The sequence below is a fragment of the Camelus bactrianus genome, chromosome 5, assembly GCF_048773025.1.
Source record: "Camelus bactrianus isolate YW-2024 breed Bactrian camel chromosome 5, ASM4877302v1, whole genome shotgun sequence".
In the NCBI taxonomy this organism is placed as follows: domain Eukaryota; kingdom Metazoa; phylum Chordata; class Mammalia; order Artiodactyla; family Camelidae; genus Camelus; species Camelus bactrianus.
The window spans coordinates 4,398,870-4,417,995 of record NC_133543.1 but is presented as its reverse complement, the minus strand read 5'-3'; the positions used below and the strand labels follow the sequence as shown (position 1 = coordinate 4,417,995).

General features: G+C 40.2%; 1 protein-coding gene across 46 annotated transcripts in view; it reads left to right on the top strand.

The window, feature by feature from the left end:
- LOC141577670 (trafficking protein particle complex subunit 9-like) overlaps window positions 1-19,126 on the top strand; it is a 90,529-nt gene that overhangs the window by 54,738 nt on the left and 16,665 nt on the right. For 29 of the 46 annotated variants that reach the window (XM_074363275.1, XM_074363257.1, XM_074363256.1 and 26 more), the window contains one exon: window positions 6,667-6,790. The exons of 15 other annotated variants lie outside the window; for them this stretch is intronic. In XM_074363275.1, coding sequence (XP_074219376.1) covers window positions 6,667-6,790 — 124 coding nt within the window. 2 more of the 46 variants (XM_074363273.1, XM_074363270.1) reach the window with 2 other exon arrangements.

Genomic DNA, 19,126 nt, shown 5'->3' with positions numbered 1-19,126 from the left:
CTGCGTGGTACTACACGTCTAAAAATGCTTTTTTTCAGATGAAAAATAATGTGCATTTAATATAATATGTCTGAAAAAAGGGGCAAAAGATTCTATCATGTTCCCTCTACTCAGAGATAATAATTAACAATTTAACATTTATTTTCTGTTCTTTTCGTTAGTGTGTATCATCTCTGTCATAAAAACCAGTGAGCACTCTGTCTCTGTTTACTGTTCAGAGACCTCCATTTTCCATTCCGCTTATTACATGTTTTTCTACAATATTCTATCTCCCCTGGCATGATTTTTAAAGACCAGTGTAGCATTCTGTCTTATGGAGGCATCGTCCATTTTACTTCGGACTTAAATAAACTTTTAAATTCCAAGTATACTTAACTGAAATACTGAAAAGAGAACTGTGGTGGTACAGGAAGGCCCCTAACTCCCTTCCCATTATTTCCTGGGAGTAAAAGCTGTTGAAAATTTGGTATATATATTTCATGACATTTATGCCTATGAGATACATATATATACACATATGAGAAATCAATGTATAGGTGTGTGTATATATGCTTTATTTAAAAATGAGACCATACTATATGTTTTTCTGCAGCTCGCTTTATTCACTCAGGGGTATATCATGGACGTCCTCCCACTCCAGACTCACCCGGCCCTTTCAGATAGATTGGAGGGGTCTCCTGATGTGCGGGTGTTGTCTCTTGTCCACGGACACATTTGGTGGGAGAGTGCTGTGGACAAGGCCCTGGACCACGGCGAAACGCCGGCTCCCTCAGTGCCCGCAGCTCGCCTTGATTTACCGCATCATTGTCTTGATGGTGGACAGTTAAGTTTTCTCCATTTTCCACTGTCAGAAAGAATGTTTGAGTTGCATCCTTCTTGTACAGACATTCCTGTGATCTTGTATGTGTATTCCTTTAGTTAAGGCTTCTGGAAATTTAGTCCCTGGATGTGACATTTACATTCATCACAGACTCCTTTCAAGTGACTAGAAATTCCTTCTCCATTGGGGAATGAAAAAATGCACAATTACTTATGTAACCAATTCTCTATCGCTGGATATGATTTCACTTCAGTTTTTCTTCCCACCTTTGTATACAGTGCTGTGTAAATGCCCTGATGGGTACATCTTTTTGGACTGATTTTTTTTTCCTAAAGGAAACGATTCCTAGAAGAGGAGTTGAGTCAGTGTGTATGTACGTATTTCAGAGCTTACAAATCCATTGATATGTTATCCCCTGAAAATGTCGCTCATGATTTGTTCTCCCACAGATGGACACTAGCTAGAATATCTTAAAAATATTTGCCAATATGATAAGCAAAAGTGCTTTTTCATTGTTTTTGTTTGCATTTGATGACCAGTGAAGTTTTTAGCATTTTTCACTCATTAGCCATTTGACTTTTTTAAAATGAATGATTCCTTTTGTCCTTTGCCCACATTTAAGTGAGGGAGCTTCTTGTTGCTTTGTGACAGCTTTTTGTATGTTATGAAAATTAACTTCGTGAATTCATCAACATGTATCACAGAGCTTTTTCTTGTCATTTCTTTCCTTTCATTTTGTTCAGGAAGTTTTTTGATTTTTGTTGTGGCTCAAACTATTCTTAGGATAGTAAATGTCTTCCTTATGGGCTTTATCTTTGACATTATTCTTAGAAATACTCTCTTATAATGGAATAAATCTCTTCTGTAGGTTTTTATAATCTCTAAGATGGAGATTATAATAGTACATGTTATAATGAGGAGAAGTTGAGTTAATAAGAGCAAAGAGTTGTATTTGCTGTTACTAGTACTTTTTAATATTTACATCACTATCTGCAATTTATCTTGTGGTCATTATGACAGGAATGGAATTTATTCTTTCCAGGTGATTCTCTGTCCCAGGAGAATTATCGAATTCATAATTTTTTCTTTGATTTGAAATCCCACCTGTACAAAATACTTACATACACTAGAGTCTCTTTTTGAGTTCATGGTTCCCTTCTGTCAATCTCCTTTCCTTACTCCAGCACCATATCTTACATATTGTAAAAATTTATTTAATAACTGGCAGTCTGATTTTTTTTGATTCTTTTCTTCCATCCCAAATTTTCTTGTCAAGTATTATGACTTTATTATTCCTGAAGAATTCCAAAATATTTTGTTCAAGTTAAAAAAAATCTGATTGGAATTTTCATGGGATATTTTAGTAAGTTTTGAATTATTCTTAGGAGAACTTACATCTTTACAAAACTGCTTTTCTCCATGCAATATGTTTATGTCTCTACATTCATACCTCTTACTTTAACCCTCAGTATAGTCCTGAAGTTTCTCCATTTAGCATATGGGCATAATTTTTGAATTTATTCCAGATTATTGTTTATGTTTTAGTTAATTTTGTAAGTGAGAATTTTTTGCTATTATATTTTTAAATGCTTAAAACTGACATTTAGAAAGGAAGATTCGGTTTGTCAATACTTACTTTGTAACTTGTCATTTAAAATTGTAAGTATTAAGTACTTATTCCAGAATTCTTTCTTTTCTGTTTTTAAAAATTTGTTTCCAAGATTCTCAAAATGTTCATAGCTAAGTAGTTTAGGTGGGGACACAGATGGAGAGAGGTAGTGTGGCTCACGTACAAACTGTGAGCACATTCATGGCTGCCTTTAGGCTGGAGAAGCTGCAGAAGAGCTCAGGTTAGACCAAGGGTGGCTTTTTCTGCACTTGAAAGCCAGCTTTCCTGCCTGTATGGTGAAGCCTGGTGGGCGTGGCAGGTAGATGATCAAGGTCTGATCAAGGTCATTGGCTGCACAGAGCGCTGTGTCTGTGAGAACTGGAGACCATTACCATGGGAAATGCTTGGCGCCAGGAACACTGCAGGGGAGCTGGGGAGACTGTGTGTTAAGGATTTTCCAGCCCTGGGAGTGGGAAGATGAGACTCTGCATTCAGATCTGAGTTTGAATTCATCCTCTCTTGTTTACTGGTCCTCTGACTTTTGTCAAGTTATCTACCCGCTTTGAACTCCTGTTTTCTTGTCTCTCAAAACAGGAGAATTACAGCCTGCTGCTAGAGTGTTTGCTCAGGGTAAATGATTTATGTCTATAAGATGCCACGTACAGTCACAATCTCAGTGAGAAATGGGCTGTCGCCTCTTCTTCTGCAAATCAGTGCTCGATAAGACATCGGGGGAAAGCCAGTCCCTAATTTGTATGTGATGCAATGAGGAACAAAATTAACGTCTTGCCTTTCCCTAGCAGTATTCTTACTTCTTTGCTTCATTTACCTCTTTCCTCCTTTACTCTCCCCTTTCACCTCCTCCACCAAAAGAGTCTGAGTTTGTCTCAGAACACTATATTCAAATTAGTTTAAATGTTGGCTCATCCCCATGAAATTACAGTGAAATTAAAAATAATCTGTACACGTCCCAGACATGATTATATTTGATTTACACACACACACACACACACACACACACACACACACACACACACACACACACACACACACACACAATCAGGCTACCTCCCATTTGCTGAGGGAGAAGGACCACTTTTTCTGAGATTACATTCACTGAGCGTGAGAGCAAAGTCTCTTAAGCAGAAATTCGCCTGGCTTCTTGCATGGTTTTTTAAATTGGATTTCTGCTTTGTGTCCACAGAAATAGTCTCCTATTAGAAGAGGGGAAGTGGAGATATAGATATTCTGCTGAGATATTGGTTTCATCATATTTGAGTTGGAAAGGACTTACGACAGCATAGACTCGTACCTTTTTATGGGTGAGAATCCATGATAGTGTAACTTGGACAAAAACCCGGGTCTTCTGTCTTCATGTCCACGCGGATGAAGAGGCAACTGGGTGGGGGATGGCAGGGAACCTTGCTTGAATTCCGGGGTCTTGCTAGTTTCCATTGTTCAGCTGCCTTTAGTTTATGTCCATGTGGCCTCTCATGGGAAGGTCACTCTATCCTGATAGATTGAGTTTCTAATCAGCAAAAAGGTCTGGACCCACTCATGTTTCCCAGAGATTTTCTGCTGACCTGCTGACACTTTATATATATGAGACATAAGAAACTGCTGGATATAAAATCCTTATTGTTATCATTGCCCTCGAGTTCCACAGAAATGGGGTGCTGTCTCAGGCTGTCTAAGGCCAGCTCTGAACAAAGATAGGGTGATAGGCTGTGCAGCTGGACACTCCCCAGTCGAATGGGATTTCCAACTTAGTTTTTAGAATCAGGCAGATTAGTTCAAATCTTACCTTTACCAGTTATTAGCTTTGTGACCTTGAGGAAGAAACTTTACGTTTTTGGGGACAAATTTCTTTATCTGTAAATAAGTTCAGTATTTATTTTAGGGTTTTTGTTTTAGAATTGAATGAGCTAATTCCCTCATTTATTCCTAAAATACTGATCACATGGTTCTATGCTGGTGACTTAGTGGTTGATTACTAAGGGACTCAGTAGTGAGAATGTGGGTGAGGCTCCCTGGATAATAGAGCTTATATTCCATGATATGCTTGTAAAAGACTGGATTGCAGTGGATTTTTAGTAAATGTCCATTCCTTTCCTTATCCCCATTGATTGTGTATATATCTTTATACTAATATATGAACAATTTTTTATTGCAATTTAAGTCTTTTTGTAGTATTTAAAGTATGCAGCTATAACAAAAATACGTCAAATAAAATGATTTGAATTTATTTTCTTTTCAATGAGCAAAACAAAATAAAATAGAAAAGAAAAGAAAAAGTTTTGAAGGAGTAGAAATAATTTTATTTCCGTGGAATCGACCCTCTATGTTAGGTTTTTCCGTTGTGTTTTTAAACAGCATATAAAATTGACAGGTTTTGACTTCAGTGTTGATAGCTGGGTGAGTATAGGTTTTTTTGTGGTTGTCTTTGATGAATTATTTGCACTAGATCATAAATAATGTGCATGTAACATATTGGAAACGAGGAAAGAGTGGAGACATACTACCTCCAAAGCAGTCATTTTGTTACCGAGTCCAAACTCATTCTGCTCACCAAATGACAGGCCAATAAACTGGGAGATGAGGTGTTGGAGCAAGGAATAGTGACTTTATTTGCAAAGCTGGCAGACCCAGAAGATGGCAGACTGATGTCCTGGAGAACCATCTTCCCCAAGTCAGAATTGAGTCTCCTTTTATACTAAAAAGGTGCGGGGCTGCAGTTGGTTGTTGGAAACTTCTTGTTGTATGAATTGCTTGTCCTTTGAATCCGCTGTTCTTGCAGCTGTCTATGTGGATCAAATCATGTTGCCCCTGTAAAACCTCCAAAAATAAAACAAAGTTATTCTCTATTTTGCAACTTGCCATCTCTACGTAAGTGCAGATAAGTTAGCATCCTTCAAGATCACGGCCAGGAGAAGAGGCTGTCCTGGATATTTCAGTCTAAAGGCAACTTTCTTTTACAAATGGTGCAGAGATAGCAAGTCTGAGCCTAGAAAACAGGGCACAGGGTTAAAGCCAAAGGAACAGACCTAACATGGGGTCAAAATTGTTCTTTTCTATTACAATTCTCTTTTCCACTTCATAGATAAATTTAGTAAGAAACACGAGCAATTTTGTATTTTTGCTTCTTAATAACCGATAAGTGGGCCAACTATATATTTGAGATCAGGGATGCTGTGCGGGCATATGGGACACAGCAAACTCTTGTTGGGGGTGGCCGACCCTGGAACATGTCTGATGCCCCGTGAGTGTTGGTGAGGGTCCCCCTAGCCAGCAGCTCTCTTTAGGAGCCAGCATATGGGCATTGATATCTGGAGACCTCATTTTCGGTTGCAGGAAATTTTTTAGATACTGCGATTGTAAAATCACTCCAGCTGGGGTTAATTAGGGAAAAAAGGAAAAGGAAAAGGGTTTGGAGTAGAGTAGAAGAGAAGGACATCAGATCACCGAGCCTGAGTGCTTGGCAGCGGGGCTTCGGGGGAGAGGGGAGCAGACGTGGGGAGGGGCCTGGCCCTGGAACCAGCTCCTGCACCTGTCCCCGTGCCCAAGCCACATAGCTTTTAATTGGGCCACCACTCTGGGCTGGATGTCACCCTGGGCAGAACCTTGAGAATCGAAGGTAAGGGGTGGGCAGCACTCACCTAGGGGTTCACTGTGGATTTCGGTCAAGTCCACAGTGCCTTTTCTGGTCATGTGTCTTCACTTGTCCTTTATCTCAGGATCTGAGGAGGAGGAGAAAGGAACTCAGGTAGAGATCCAGGTAGATATCCGACTGTGTTAAGAGAGGACAGACACAGTGACACGGGGAGCGAGGACACTTGCAGCAAAGTAAAATTACTTCACAACTATTGCTTCAGAGTTGCAGGTGTGAGAGAGCCTAAGCCTGTCTCAGAGTGCAGGGGACAAGTGGAAAGGAATGGCAAAATTTCCACTGAAAATTGAAATTTTGTTAAATAGCCTGCTACTGTTGCTTGTATCACTTGAATGAATGCAGGCATATTTCTGTGGGCATTTATAGGTTCACTCAACCCCACCAGCCCCTCTTGCCCCCATCGGGGATGGGATTTCTCAAGCACAGTGCCCCTCCTGCTTGGGTGGGCCACGCTGCGTGTCCTCGCCTGGGGCCGGGCTGCTGCAGGGCACTGAGTCCCCGAGGCCCGGCCTGGGAGACACGACAGGAATATCTCTGCTCTCGACTGAGGGCCTCCTTTTCCCCCTGCAGTGTAAGAATGCCGGTGACTGAGTTAGAAGTATGCTCCCAAACTCTCCATGTCCTTGCCATTCAGAAGCGGACCCTGGAAGCTTCCAAATTTCTCCAGAATGCGTTCTACTTTCACCTTCGGCAGGTGAGATTATGTCTTTACACAAGTGGAGGAATTACTGCCGTTTTCCTGGAACTTACTCACCACTAGTTCATCTGATTTTTCTGTGCTAGGATTCAGTATGGCCTGCTAAAATATGTGGAGTCAGATCTTGAAACACTGATGAAGAGGATCATTTATTTTATTTCTATATATGATAGCCTTTTACTTTCAAAATTCAGAATTATTGGTTCTTTCAGGAATTTTTGGGGGGTTGGCGAAACAATTTTGCTCTTACCATCTTTAAGACCTGTTGCTTTGTGCCTCTCACCTGTCTTCTGTCACTTGTGAGGCGATACCATTTGTGACCCTGTCCGTGTTTTTCATGTTATAAAACATATAGTCTGTTAAAGTACAGTCCCTTTTACTCCGAAGATATTCCACAAAAACTACTAAAACCTGGGTGTGGTTTTAAGAAGACAGAATCATTAGAACATGTACTTGCAGGTTGCTAGTGCAAAATCCCCAAATCAATAGTCTAGCTCAACATCTAAAATCTTTCTAATCTACCTTGGATTTGTATGGATAAGTGAAGCAGTTTGCTAAGAACTCAAGACCAGGGTTAGAATACAGGCTGGTGTAGCTCAGCAGGTCCTCCTGAGCCAGCGCTGTGCCAGAGGGTGGGGCTGAGGGGGAGAGGGCTGGGCCTTGGGGAAAGGGGAGGGCCAAGAAGGAGGGGGGTCCTGTCGTTCCTGAGCTCAAAGTTTCATGGCAAGCACCTTCACCAGGTGAAAAACTTGGAGTTTCTTCTAAGAACAGTAGGTTTGAAAAGAGTCATAAAAGCACAGGAATGACAATATCTCTTTTGTGTCTAGTATGGGAGAGCGGCTGTGGGGCCACTTGTGAGACTCGTGAGTCCAGGTGTGCAGTGTTGGTGGCTTCCACCTGAGCGGTGGGACAGTCAGTGGGATAGTCACTGGGAAAAAACGAACAGACTTTATGCATGTTTAGATGGTAAAAAGGAAAGGATGAATGATGTCTGTGAAGTTAGGATGGAGTTAGGCCCAGGTTTCTGGGTGGATTAATGAGGTAAGTGATGGTCCTGCTGTGCTCTGAGGAGGGAAAGCTGCAGAGGGAGCTCTGGGGGAAAACTGATGAGTTCAGCTGTGTGTAAAGTGAAAGGCTGTTCGATGTGTGGTCTGGGAGCTCAGGTGAGAGCCAGTAGCGAGTAGCGGGAGGGGAGAGAGACTGTCAAATCATTTTGTGAGCATACAAATAATTATGATTAATGATACACTTAAGCCTCTACATTCTGGATTTAAAACCCATTAACATTTTGCTATATTGACTGCAGAGGTTCCTATTTTTTTTTAACAGAAATAAAATAAATAGAAAGAAAATAGTGGAGTTAATGAACATCATAGAGTTGATGTGTGTCCTTGTATGTATTTTGATACCTCATCTGTTTACAACCATAATCTGTAAAAAGTTAACTAGTTTAGCATAAGAGTTAAACAGAGGGACGTGACACACAGTGTTGGTGCTTGAAGCTGATCTTCTCAGGCAAATTATGTCGCCTCTCTGTGCCTTAGTTCCATCTTCTGTGACTGCCCCCGGGCCCCTCATCACAGCTGATTTCCTAGACTAGATGTTGGGAGTGAGGCTGCTGAATGGAGTAAGAAGTGGCAACTGCTAGGGACACTGAAAAGAGACACAAAAAGTGATTAAAGCCGATAAACTCAGTACACACTAATACTCTCAAAAGAGAAAGAATCCCGCAGAGTTTTGAGCCACTTAGCGTATGGGAAACAAAACCACGTGGACCCAAAGCTCTTGAGCATGTGAATATTGTGGGTGGGAGGGTGTCATCAGAAAAGGGTTGAGAAAAGGCCTTTTGGTTTCCCTTGACGTTTCCAGTAAGGATGGGGAGCAGAAGAGAAAACCCCCTGCTTCACAGTGGAAGCTGCTGTTTTGTGCAAAACTGACCAAAGGTTGGAGAACATTCATCAGCGGTGCTGGCAAATGAAGAGACTTCGGGATTGGGTGGGGCACTTGCTGCGACTTCCAGGTGACCTGCTGGCTGGGGGCTGTGTGGCGGGCAGTAGGTTTGCAGGGTGACCCGGGCATAAACCCTGGCTCTGAGGCTGCTGCTCTGACTAGCAAACCTGGGCACCCGCAGTCCTAATGGGGCAGCTCGGGATGTGGCCTGGGACACCTGCCATGCTGAGGGCGAAAAGAGGGCTTCCCTGAGGGGTTGTCCCTGCGGAGAGTGGAAACGTCCTCCTGCAGGGGAGGAAGAGCCTCTGAGCATGGTGCTGGATGCACAGGTAAGACCACCCTGAGCACGGAGGGTTTGGGGAGCCGGAAGTCACACAGTGTCCCGAGCAGCCTTGTTTCTGAGAAACTAGAGGGAGAAGAGGCTGAAAAGGCAGGTTAGTGTCAGACACTGTGGTGGGTTATGAGTGACAGTAAAGGACTGGTCCGGCAGGCACGAGAGAACCCTGTGGGCGTCCCAGCGGGGGCGTCACACCGGAGGGTGTAGCTGGGTTACAGACTTTGCCACTTATTAGCTGTGTGACTTTGAGCAAGATCACCCCACCTCTCTCTATATATCTTCATCTGTAAAATGACACAGTGACAAGCTCGTGTCATCAGAAGGCTTAGTTTAGCTCTGATCCTCTGTGTCCAGTCTTGTCAGTGCTTCCCTGCAAGGTTCTGCATTGGCTGCTCTTACCCTCAGATGGGAGGGCGTAGAGGGACATTGTAGCACCTGACGGCAGGAAGGGGTTGTTTTAAAAACAGACATGTAGCCGCCTGCAGCTGCAGGCCTACAGGCAGTTAGATTGATGGTCCTGGAGAGGACTTTGGAGGCCTTAGCATGGTTTTAAGACTTGTTTTCCCTTGGGGGCAGCATTTGCCTTTGCAGATTAATGTTGAAGATTTGGGCTTCTTGCAAAGCTGTCTTCAGAGATGGTTATATACGTAACATATCGTACAAAATAAAACGCTTTTATTTAATGTGTGGGACTTTGCAGCTGTTGGGAATAGCTCTGTTGGCCTGGTCTCCACGGAGGACACTAGGCGTCGGCAGAGCGTGCGGGAGGGCAGGAAGCTCGCAATGCTGCTGCGGGGTGTTCTCCCCAGCACGGCACTCTGCTGAGTTGACTCTTCTCTGAGTTTGGTTGCCAGATGAGCAGACAGCAAATTAATGAGTTCTGGTCGGATTGTATAATGACAGGAAGAAACAGGGTCCCGTAGTTTTTCTGGACTAGAACATGCTTTTGGTTCCTGATCCAGTGTGTTCCATTACAGAATTGATGAGTTGTGTCTATTCTGGGACTTGTCGACTGAAAGAAATGTGTAACCTGAAAGTTTAGAGTTATGCTTTATTTGACGGGAGGACTCCAGGCGGGATGACAGCCTTCAAATCTGTCTGAGGGACTGCTCCCAAGAAGTAGGGGAGGAGCTAGGATTATATAGGAACTTTACAACAAAGACCAGGGAGTTGGAAGAATAAAAGATTGCTTGTTATCTAAAGAAATCCAGGCATCTCAAGTTCAAGAATTTAGTGATTTTCTTTGTATGGGAGGAAGTAAACATTTTGGCTCATTGAATTCATTCTTTTTACAAGCACCTAGTTATCTAGGGCCAGTATTCTGTCCTTTCTTATTCTGAGTCCCCTCAGAGGGCACCATTCTGAGTGGTTGCCTAGGCTGAGCAGGGGAGGAAGAGCCTCTGAGCAGGGTGCTGGATGCACAGGCCTGTCCTCCCTGGGAGATGGTGGCAGCTGCTGATGACTTGGTTTCAGCATTCTTTGTTTACTGACATGGTTGCCGTATTTTCATTCACATTGTAGTATTTTCATTCACAGTGCTCCCCCTTGGTCCTAAATTCGACCAATATTTTGAGAGACATTTCATGACCAATTTTGTCCCAGGGTGCTATGAAGTCTCATTCCTAGTTCAGTGTGAAGAAACTTCTGACCTGCCATTCAAGGTGTTAGGTGTTTTTATCAGGCCCTGTTGATACTAAAAGTTCTCTGGATGGCCTGTCTTACTAGTCTGTTTTGATCAAGGAAATGTTTACCCTTCGTTGCTCATTCCCATACCTAGAATCACACTGTTATAATTATTTTATGCAGGGTTATAAATTTTATGTATTTCTTCAATATGATTTGCCATCATCAATCTTGTTGTAGGCCTAGCTACACTTTGGGAAATGTAAGAGAAAACAATCTTATAAAATAGACAGGATATAAGTAATAGAGCTAGTAACGTTAATAAAGACACGATTAAGAATTTAATAGTCAAGAAGTTGTATTTTTGGGTTAAAATTTTTCTTGTGTTTCTGACTGAGTTTAAGTGATCTTACGAGAAAGTTCGTATTTATGGTCAGGCTTCGAGCAGGTATTAATTGGCCAGGTGAGGTCTCCCACCTTGTAAGATCAACAGTGGCCTAAACAGAACTATAATTTCCTTTTTAGAATAACGTTTCTGAGGGCTATCTAGTTAGAGCCTTGTAGTAGGGAAACCCACCAAGGTAACACAGAAGTACTAGACATAGGTAATTTACCATAAACTTAACAATTGGAGTAGTTCATAATCAAAGGTAGGAGAAATTATCAAAGTAATTGGTATACAGGCCTGGTCTGGTGTCTTGGGTCAGCTGTCTACCTCATATGTCGTCGTCTTCTCATCCTGGCCTGGTAGCTTTTTCTCCATTTGGGCCTTGTTTTAAGGTGAGCAGTGCTCTATAGGCCAGTGCACTGCAGGGGCTCTTTCTGATTGGAAATGAATCTGAAAGTCAGTTTCCTTCAGCTTTGCTGTGTATGGTCTAGTTAAGAGTACCTGATAGAGTCCTTCCATTCAAGTTGGAGACAGTTTTTTAAGTCATGCCTGTTCCAGTATGTATAATCCCCTGGCCGCATGTCATGGGGCATTGAATCTTTACCCAAGGATATATTACTAAGCTTCAGAAAGAAACATACAGTGTCCTTTTAATAATTCAATTAAACTTTGCAGCAATGTAACATGACAGCAAGGAATGATCTGGGAAGTGTCTTACTAAATATAGACCTCAATTAACAAAACGAGAATTTAATATCCACTAAAATATAAGCTTTTTCTCTCTAAAGTTCCCTCATTTTTATCAAATATAGTCAAATCAAGGTGAATTTGTTTACAAGTTGTCTGATTATTTGATCATATAGGCTCTTTTAAATTGGCTGTGTTGGAACTTTTAATAAGGACTTTTAAGCTAGAATGTTAATAAGGTTTGCTAAGGCCAGGAAAGCCCCGTCAAGGGCTTGTCATAGATTTCTGCCTAACAGATTTAGGTAAATTCTTTTCTTTTTGAAGTCCTTAAAATACCTTGAGGTTCCTATACCTGTTAGGAGACGATATTCCTAATTTATCTCATAGAGCCACTGGGGACCTTAAAGATTTTAGTCTCTTGAGAGATCAGATAGAGAGAAAAGATAACTGTTCTAAGTCTGCTTACATAGGTATAATTTATCAAATTGATGTGAGTCATAACTAGTTTAAGGAGAAGAGTTTCTTTATGTCTGGTAAACAGGTTAAAAGCCGGTAGTATTTCAGACAAAATCAAAAATTGTAACCATATTCATCAGTTTACTCAGTCCCACCTAACTAATTCTTTTAATCAGAGTTTTCATTAGACCTTTAAAATTTCTTACCCAGTTTATTTCAGTGCTATAGTTTGAAATTTATTAGAAATCAGTAAATCTCCTTGAAGAGAGAGTATTTTGCAAAATCATCAGAAGAAAACAATTACCTGCCTATAAATGACAACAGAATTAACAGCATGGTTAAACAACATTACACTGTAATCTATAAAAAACCTGGTCACAATAACCAGAATTATGACTGGTAACATTTCAGATATACCAGAATGTTAGGGAGTCCATATACTTTCTAGAATATCTATATTAATAATATTTTCTCATACAATATAACCTAGGAAGATTTATTATTCATTTGACAATACTTCCCATGTTAGTTAACATGCCAAATGAAACTTACTACTTTAAAATCTCTCTTTGAGATGTTTCAGGGACCCTTTGTAGCATCCCATAGTTAACTGGAGACTAAAAGAATTTTAATGAGAAATTGATATTTGGGGAGCTTGTTAAAAGTTTTCAAAACACTTGGTCAGATAAACGTATAGATCACTGTAAAGTAGTACTTACTCATTAACAAGAAAATATTTCAAAGGTAAAGGCACAACAGATCACTTAAGTCGCATAAGAAGCTTTACAATTTGTTACGGAAGGTGGATTAATATTTTAAGAAAATTTTGTCCCCTTAAGAGAGAGAAAACCAAATCTAGTCTTGTACCAGCTTACTTCTAAGATTCATTTACTTTGCCCAAATTGATTCTAAACTTAGCCAATTCTGACCACGTACAAAACTCTTTCCTCAGGGTTCCTCTTCCACAAGCCTTCCCTAGCTTTCTATACTCGTATTAGTGTGTCCCTTATTTTTTCTTCCATTCAGAAGTAACCAGATTCAGGACAAAGTCACTATTTTTCATTAACAAAATATAATTCCATTCCTTATATCTTCCTTTACACATTTATCTTTCCTTCCTAGGATGCTGAGATCTTTCCCTTAATAATAGAGACTATTTCAGAGTGGCACCAAGCATTTATTAATATTTCTAAACACCTTTAGTTTCTCTGTAAGAGGAAGTCATATGTTAAGTAATTCATATTTCAATCTTATTTTATCTGAAAATGGTATAGCTATTAAATAAAATCCTATCATTTAACTTAATTTAGCACAACTCTAGAATTTAGATACCAAACATTTAGAGATTATATTAAGCATATATTTTAAGTATATATTTTAAAAAATTTACCCAAAACTCTCATCTGATTTGCATTTAATTTACTTCAAATTTTATCACACCACATTACTATTATTTTTTTTGACAAATCTGTAACATATATAACAGGATCTTATTTGACTTTCATTAATCCTAGGTACAGTAAAAGTATTATACTTAATATTGATGACTTTAAAAATGTCTATATTAATTAGAACATACTTAAACTAAACAATACCAAGTGTTATCTTAATATTGAATATTTTCCAGTTCACGTGAACCTGAAGGTCAACTTAGTCAGTTTTTATTTTAAAAATACTTAATTTGTAAGCTATTACTTTTTATGTCAATTAAGCAGTGCTCTTTGACTTTGTTTTTTGTTTTTTTTTTTTTTTTTTTTAGCTGTAGAAATATCTCACATCTATAATGTGTACTCAGGCTTATAAACAGACCAAAGCTAGAGATCTCATAGCTTCACTTTAATACTTACTTATAAGATAGGTATAACAATAGTTGGAGTAAACTTAATTTGCTTGCTCAAATCACTAAGGCTTACTATTTATGAAAAAGACATTTAAGATTTCTTGACAAATTCTGACGGACCCATCAGAGTTCTGGGTTCTAAAATGCCAAAAATTTCTTTGGCCTTAAGTTTTCTCTCATTGAGCTAATTAGGCTCAGTCCTAGGTCACTGTTTGCTGTATATACATTTCTGATCTGCAAGACAATGACAGACACTTCCAGTTCCCCAGAGAACTGCTCTGTCACGCAGGCCCAATTGTATCTCCTTATTTGGCTTTTTTGTATCAGTGAGAAGAGCTGCAAACAAAGAATTCCATGTTTTAAAACTTTAAGGTTCAATTTATCTTGTCTTCCAAAGCTTGCATAAGGCATTTAGTAAGGTCTCTTTTCCTTGAGTTATAAGTTAAACCCAGGGTAAACCTCTTATTATATTTTTCTATTAGCAACTGAATATTAGTTTTTAGTTTTACATTATATTGGACGGCTCATGTAACTCTATTGGTTTCCTTTATTTTGTTCAATTAATATTTTCTGAGGGACAGAAATGTGCCCAGCCTTGTAATACCAAGAAGGGGAAGCGTTTTTCCATTGAAACACATCTTTCCCACAACATAATTAAGCAAAAAGTTTATATAAAGCCCATTTAAACATACCAATTTTACAAACTTTTATCTCAATTTTATTAACACTTATACCTTTAATTTTAATATTTATTAGGTTTAATCAATAATTTTTATTTCTAGAAGGAATGCCAGAAGCCTTTTTCTTCTTTTCTTTTCTTTTCTTTTTTTTTTTTTTTACTGTATCTAAATTTATAGAAAAGTCTCTGGGATCCCCAAGTTTGAGCCAAAGAACTTAGGCCCTTCTCAACTATTAATTTGATTAATTGGTCTGTTGCCCCATTCATTGATCAAATATCACAGTCTACATATATTATATGTATCTATCCCTATAAATACATACATTTTAAACTGGGGCAAATAAAACGGACTTCTTTGAACTTTAATTTTGGGGGGCAGTAGGTGATTTTCTTTGGCCATTTTTTTTTAACTTTACGTAGTGTAGTATCAAAACCTTGTCTCTAAATCCAAAAATGTCCATTTTATTTATCTCATTCAAAATAACCATCAAAAAAATTTACCCACTTTGGATAATCCCCTTATCTTTTTTTTTTTTTTTTTTCTGTTAAGAAAAAATTCTTTCGAAATTTTTACATTCTTTTTTCCAGTTACTCAACCTAATTAACATTAATTATTCTAAGATTTTATTAACATCTCTAAAACCATTAATGGGAAAGGAAAAACATAAATGTAGCTTTTTAAACCAGTTTTTGTAAAATAAGTTCTTAGATTAACCATTAGATATATTTTCTACCTTTAAACTTGATATTAATAGGTACCAATAAAACGGCTGTTTATAATGAGAGCTCTTTCAACTTTCACCAATTTAAAAGTTTTTCCAAATTAAGGGATCCATCATATGGCCATCAATTTATATATATATAGTGATTTTAAACGACTAAGATGAAGAGGCTTTTCCAAATGAGAGTAGGGGTGCTGCCTAAATAAAATTCAAAAGTTTACTCTCCAAAAGGTAAAGCAGTTCATGGTCCAGACTGATGCAACAAAGGTTAAGATGGCAAAATGCCTGAAAATTGGTACAAAGGATTGTTGAGAATCCCAATTTATTTGTGTGGCCACCATATGTACACAATACTTGTACCTTTTGCATGGCAGAGTCCAAATTTTCCATTAAAAACAAAAAGGAAACAAATATATACATACATACACACACATAAAACACCCAGCGAAAGATAAAACGTTTATATTTCAAGGACACAGGAAGAGAAATCCAAGTTCCCCCTAAAAGGGTTTTGGTTTTTATAAGTCCAGAATTCCAAAAAATGTTTTTATCAGGCCTGGTTAGTTACTTTAAGAGGGAGATATTTTTTAATTCCCAATTAAAATTGTAAGTTTTGTATGTATATAAAACTGGCTGGGGTATTAGCTGGAGGCTGGCAATCTGTCATTTCTTTATCTTTTTTTCCTTTTCTTTCTTCCTTTCGTTCTTTTTTTATTTTTTTTTTTTTGAAAGTTCTATTCCCCATTCTAAGGTAGGGTTGTCAGAATAAAATTGCTAGTAGGTTTTCCCACAGGGACAACTCTATGGCATGAAGTCTTTGCCTATACCACTCCTGCAAGTTTCTCAGTCATCCGAGAAAACTGTTACCAGCCAGGAAGGGGGTCCCATTTTTGGAGTTGAAAGGTTCCTCATAAGAGTTTTACTTTTATTCTGAAAAATTCAATGGAGGTAACCAAATTGAGGAAGACATTAGACCAGCCTCTTACCTAACCACTCAGTCCTGACCCCAGTGTCTTTCAACATGGACCCACTCTGGATATCTCCACTGGGAATTTTCCTGGTATCTTTCAACCAGCCCCACCTTGGACGTCTACTAAAGATGGGTGTTTCCCGTTATCTTTCAACAAGGCCCCACCCAGTATGTCTCCACTGGGTGGGTTATTCCCCCCCAGTATCTTTCAACTGGAGAGCCAGGTACCTGGATACACCACCAAATAAAACTCAGGATTATCACCCAATATGGGAGATCCGAGAAACAAGATAGACTTACCCAAATTCATCTGGACTCCCCAAGGGGGTGGATGGGCACAAAGGGCCCCTGCTGGTACCAAGACTCCTGATACTCGGAGAGTTCAGGTGGAGAAAGTCTGCTCTGGGTCCCTTCATGGTGTCCAAAACTGTTGACTGAAATACATGTGCAGCCTAAAAGTTAAGAGTTATGTTTATTTGGCGGGAGGACTCGAGCCGGGATGACAGCCTCTCAGATCTCTCTGAGGGACTTCTCCGAAGAGGTTGGTGAGGAGCTAGGATATATAGGAGCTCTACAACAAAGACCAGGTAGTTGGAACAATAAAACATTGTTTGTTATCTAAAGAAAGCCAGGTATGTCAAGTTAAAGAGTTTAGTGATTTTCTATGTATCATTTGGGCTCACTGGTTTCATTCTTTAGACAAGCACCTAGCTATCTAGGGCAAGTATCCTTTCTTGTCTTATTCTCATTCTGTTCAGAGGGCACTGTTGTGAGTGGCTGTAGAGGCTGGTCTTCAGGCCTGTCCTCGCTGGGTGATGGCGGAAGCCACTGATGACTTGGTTTCAGCATTATTTGTTTACTGACATGGTTGCAGTATTTTCATTCATATTGTAGTATATTCATTCACAGACTGATTGTGGATAATCTGGAAAATTGGAAAGGAACCGAGATAGAATTACTGCAGGTACCTTCTACTTTAATATTTCGTGTGCAAACATAAACACGGATGAAGCATACATTTGAATTTGGTGGTGTAGGGAAGGATTTCTGCACATTACAGGAGAAGGCAAGGCAGAATTCTTCTACTTTGTTGGCAGGGATGTGGGTCCACCTGTCTTTTCTGTAGCGGTTTCTGAGAGCAGTTTATGGTAACTAACAAACATTGACAAACGGTGGCACACATTGCATTTAAGAGCTGGCCTGTGCAAAATTGTGTATTGGGCAGGTGGAATGGAGAGAGATGTAGCCCAGGCCTGGGCTCAGATACAGGTTTAAATCGCCATTTCCTCACCAAAGGGCCTTGGACAAGAGTGTAACCTCCCTTAACCTGTTGGTGAATCTGTGAAATGTGCATTATAATATTCGTTTCTTCCTGGGTTTGTTGTAAGTTGTAAACAGTATTATAACACTCATGAAACACTTAACAAACAGGCACTTAGCAGTGTTCACTGTGTCTGTCCGCCCCGCTTAGCGTGTGTCACAGCCGTAAAGGTAGCATGTGCCTGTTGAGGATGCACTGGTAGCCCCTTGAATAGGTTGTGAATTTGGTGATTTCCTTTAATCCTGGAAACTCTATATGCCATGGGCAGTTATTTTCATGGACAGATGAGGAATCTCAGGGTAAAGAAGACTGTGTAATTTGCCCAAAGTCAGACCATAATTTTGGGTGCTGGGGCCTCGTTTCAGCATGGGCCCCTGGGCCTTCTGCCCTCTCCGTTCAGCCCCAGAGCCAAACGTGGGGTCGCCTGTCTCCCAGCCCAGAATATCCAGTAGGCAGCAACACAAACCTGGACCTGTGCTGCTTAAGCAAAACTCCGGAGGGGAGGCAGGTACTAAGGGGATAAATGTAAAAACAGACGACTGCAAACTGTGATCAGCTCTGAGAAGGAAAGGAACACGCGTCGCCACGCAGAGCTGGGAGCTTTCCCTTCGGGGCTGCTCTGGGGGCGTTCATCTCAGCTAAACAAACTCCGGTCCTGCACCAACGCAGGAAGGCAGGGCGCGTGTGACAAGGTTGACTTGGCCTCGTTGATCATACTCATTCCCCATTCAGCGGCAGCTCTTACGGGCACTTACCTAGTAAACAGATTTTGGCCATTATCATAACGCACTTTGCTTGGTAGTTTTATTGGCCTCACATTTGAGATGAGGTCATTGAAGCTGGGGAGTTTGTTGCATGCCCGTGATTACTTTGGAAATACCCCCACTGGTCTTTCAACCTAGACTGGTGTGGCTGTTATATCCCAGCCCTGTGAATGGCATCGTGTAGCTTCTACCAAGTGGTGCAAATGACTGACATTGATTTTTCTTAATTCGTAGGAAATGGTATGTGACAATAAGAGAAAAAGGTAGTCAGAAATTGTTTGGAAAACTAGAACAAAATCCAATTCTTCCCCAGCTGGGGAAGCGTACCCAGTGTCACTCACCCCACTCACTGCCTGGCATCTCCTCCCTGCCGACTCCATGTTCAGAAGCCACGCTGAGCCTTTGAAGAACATTTTGCCTCATGACACTGTTGACTAGGACCTGCGGCCTCTCTGTCCCTGGTTAACTCTCTCTTCAAAGCCATTTAAATTTTATGCAGGCTCCTCAGCTCAGATGTAAGAATAGCCTCTTTAAACTTCTTGATGCAGCTCCTTAGTGAAGATCTTGCGAAGGAAAACTAGCCAAAACCTGGGAGG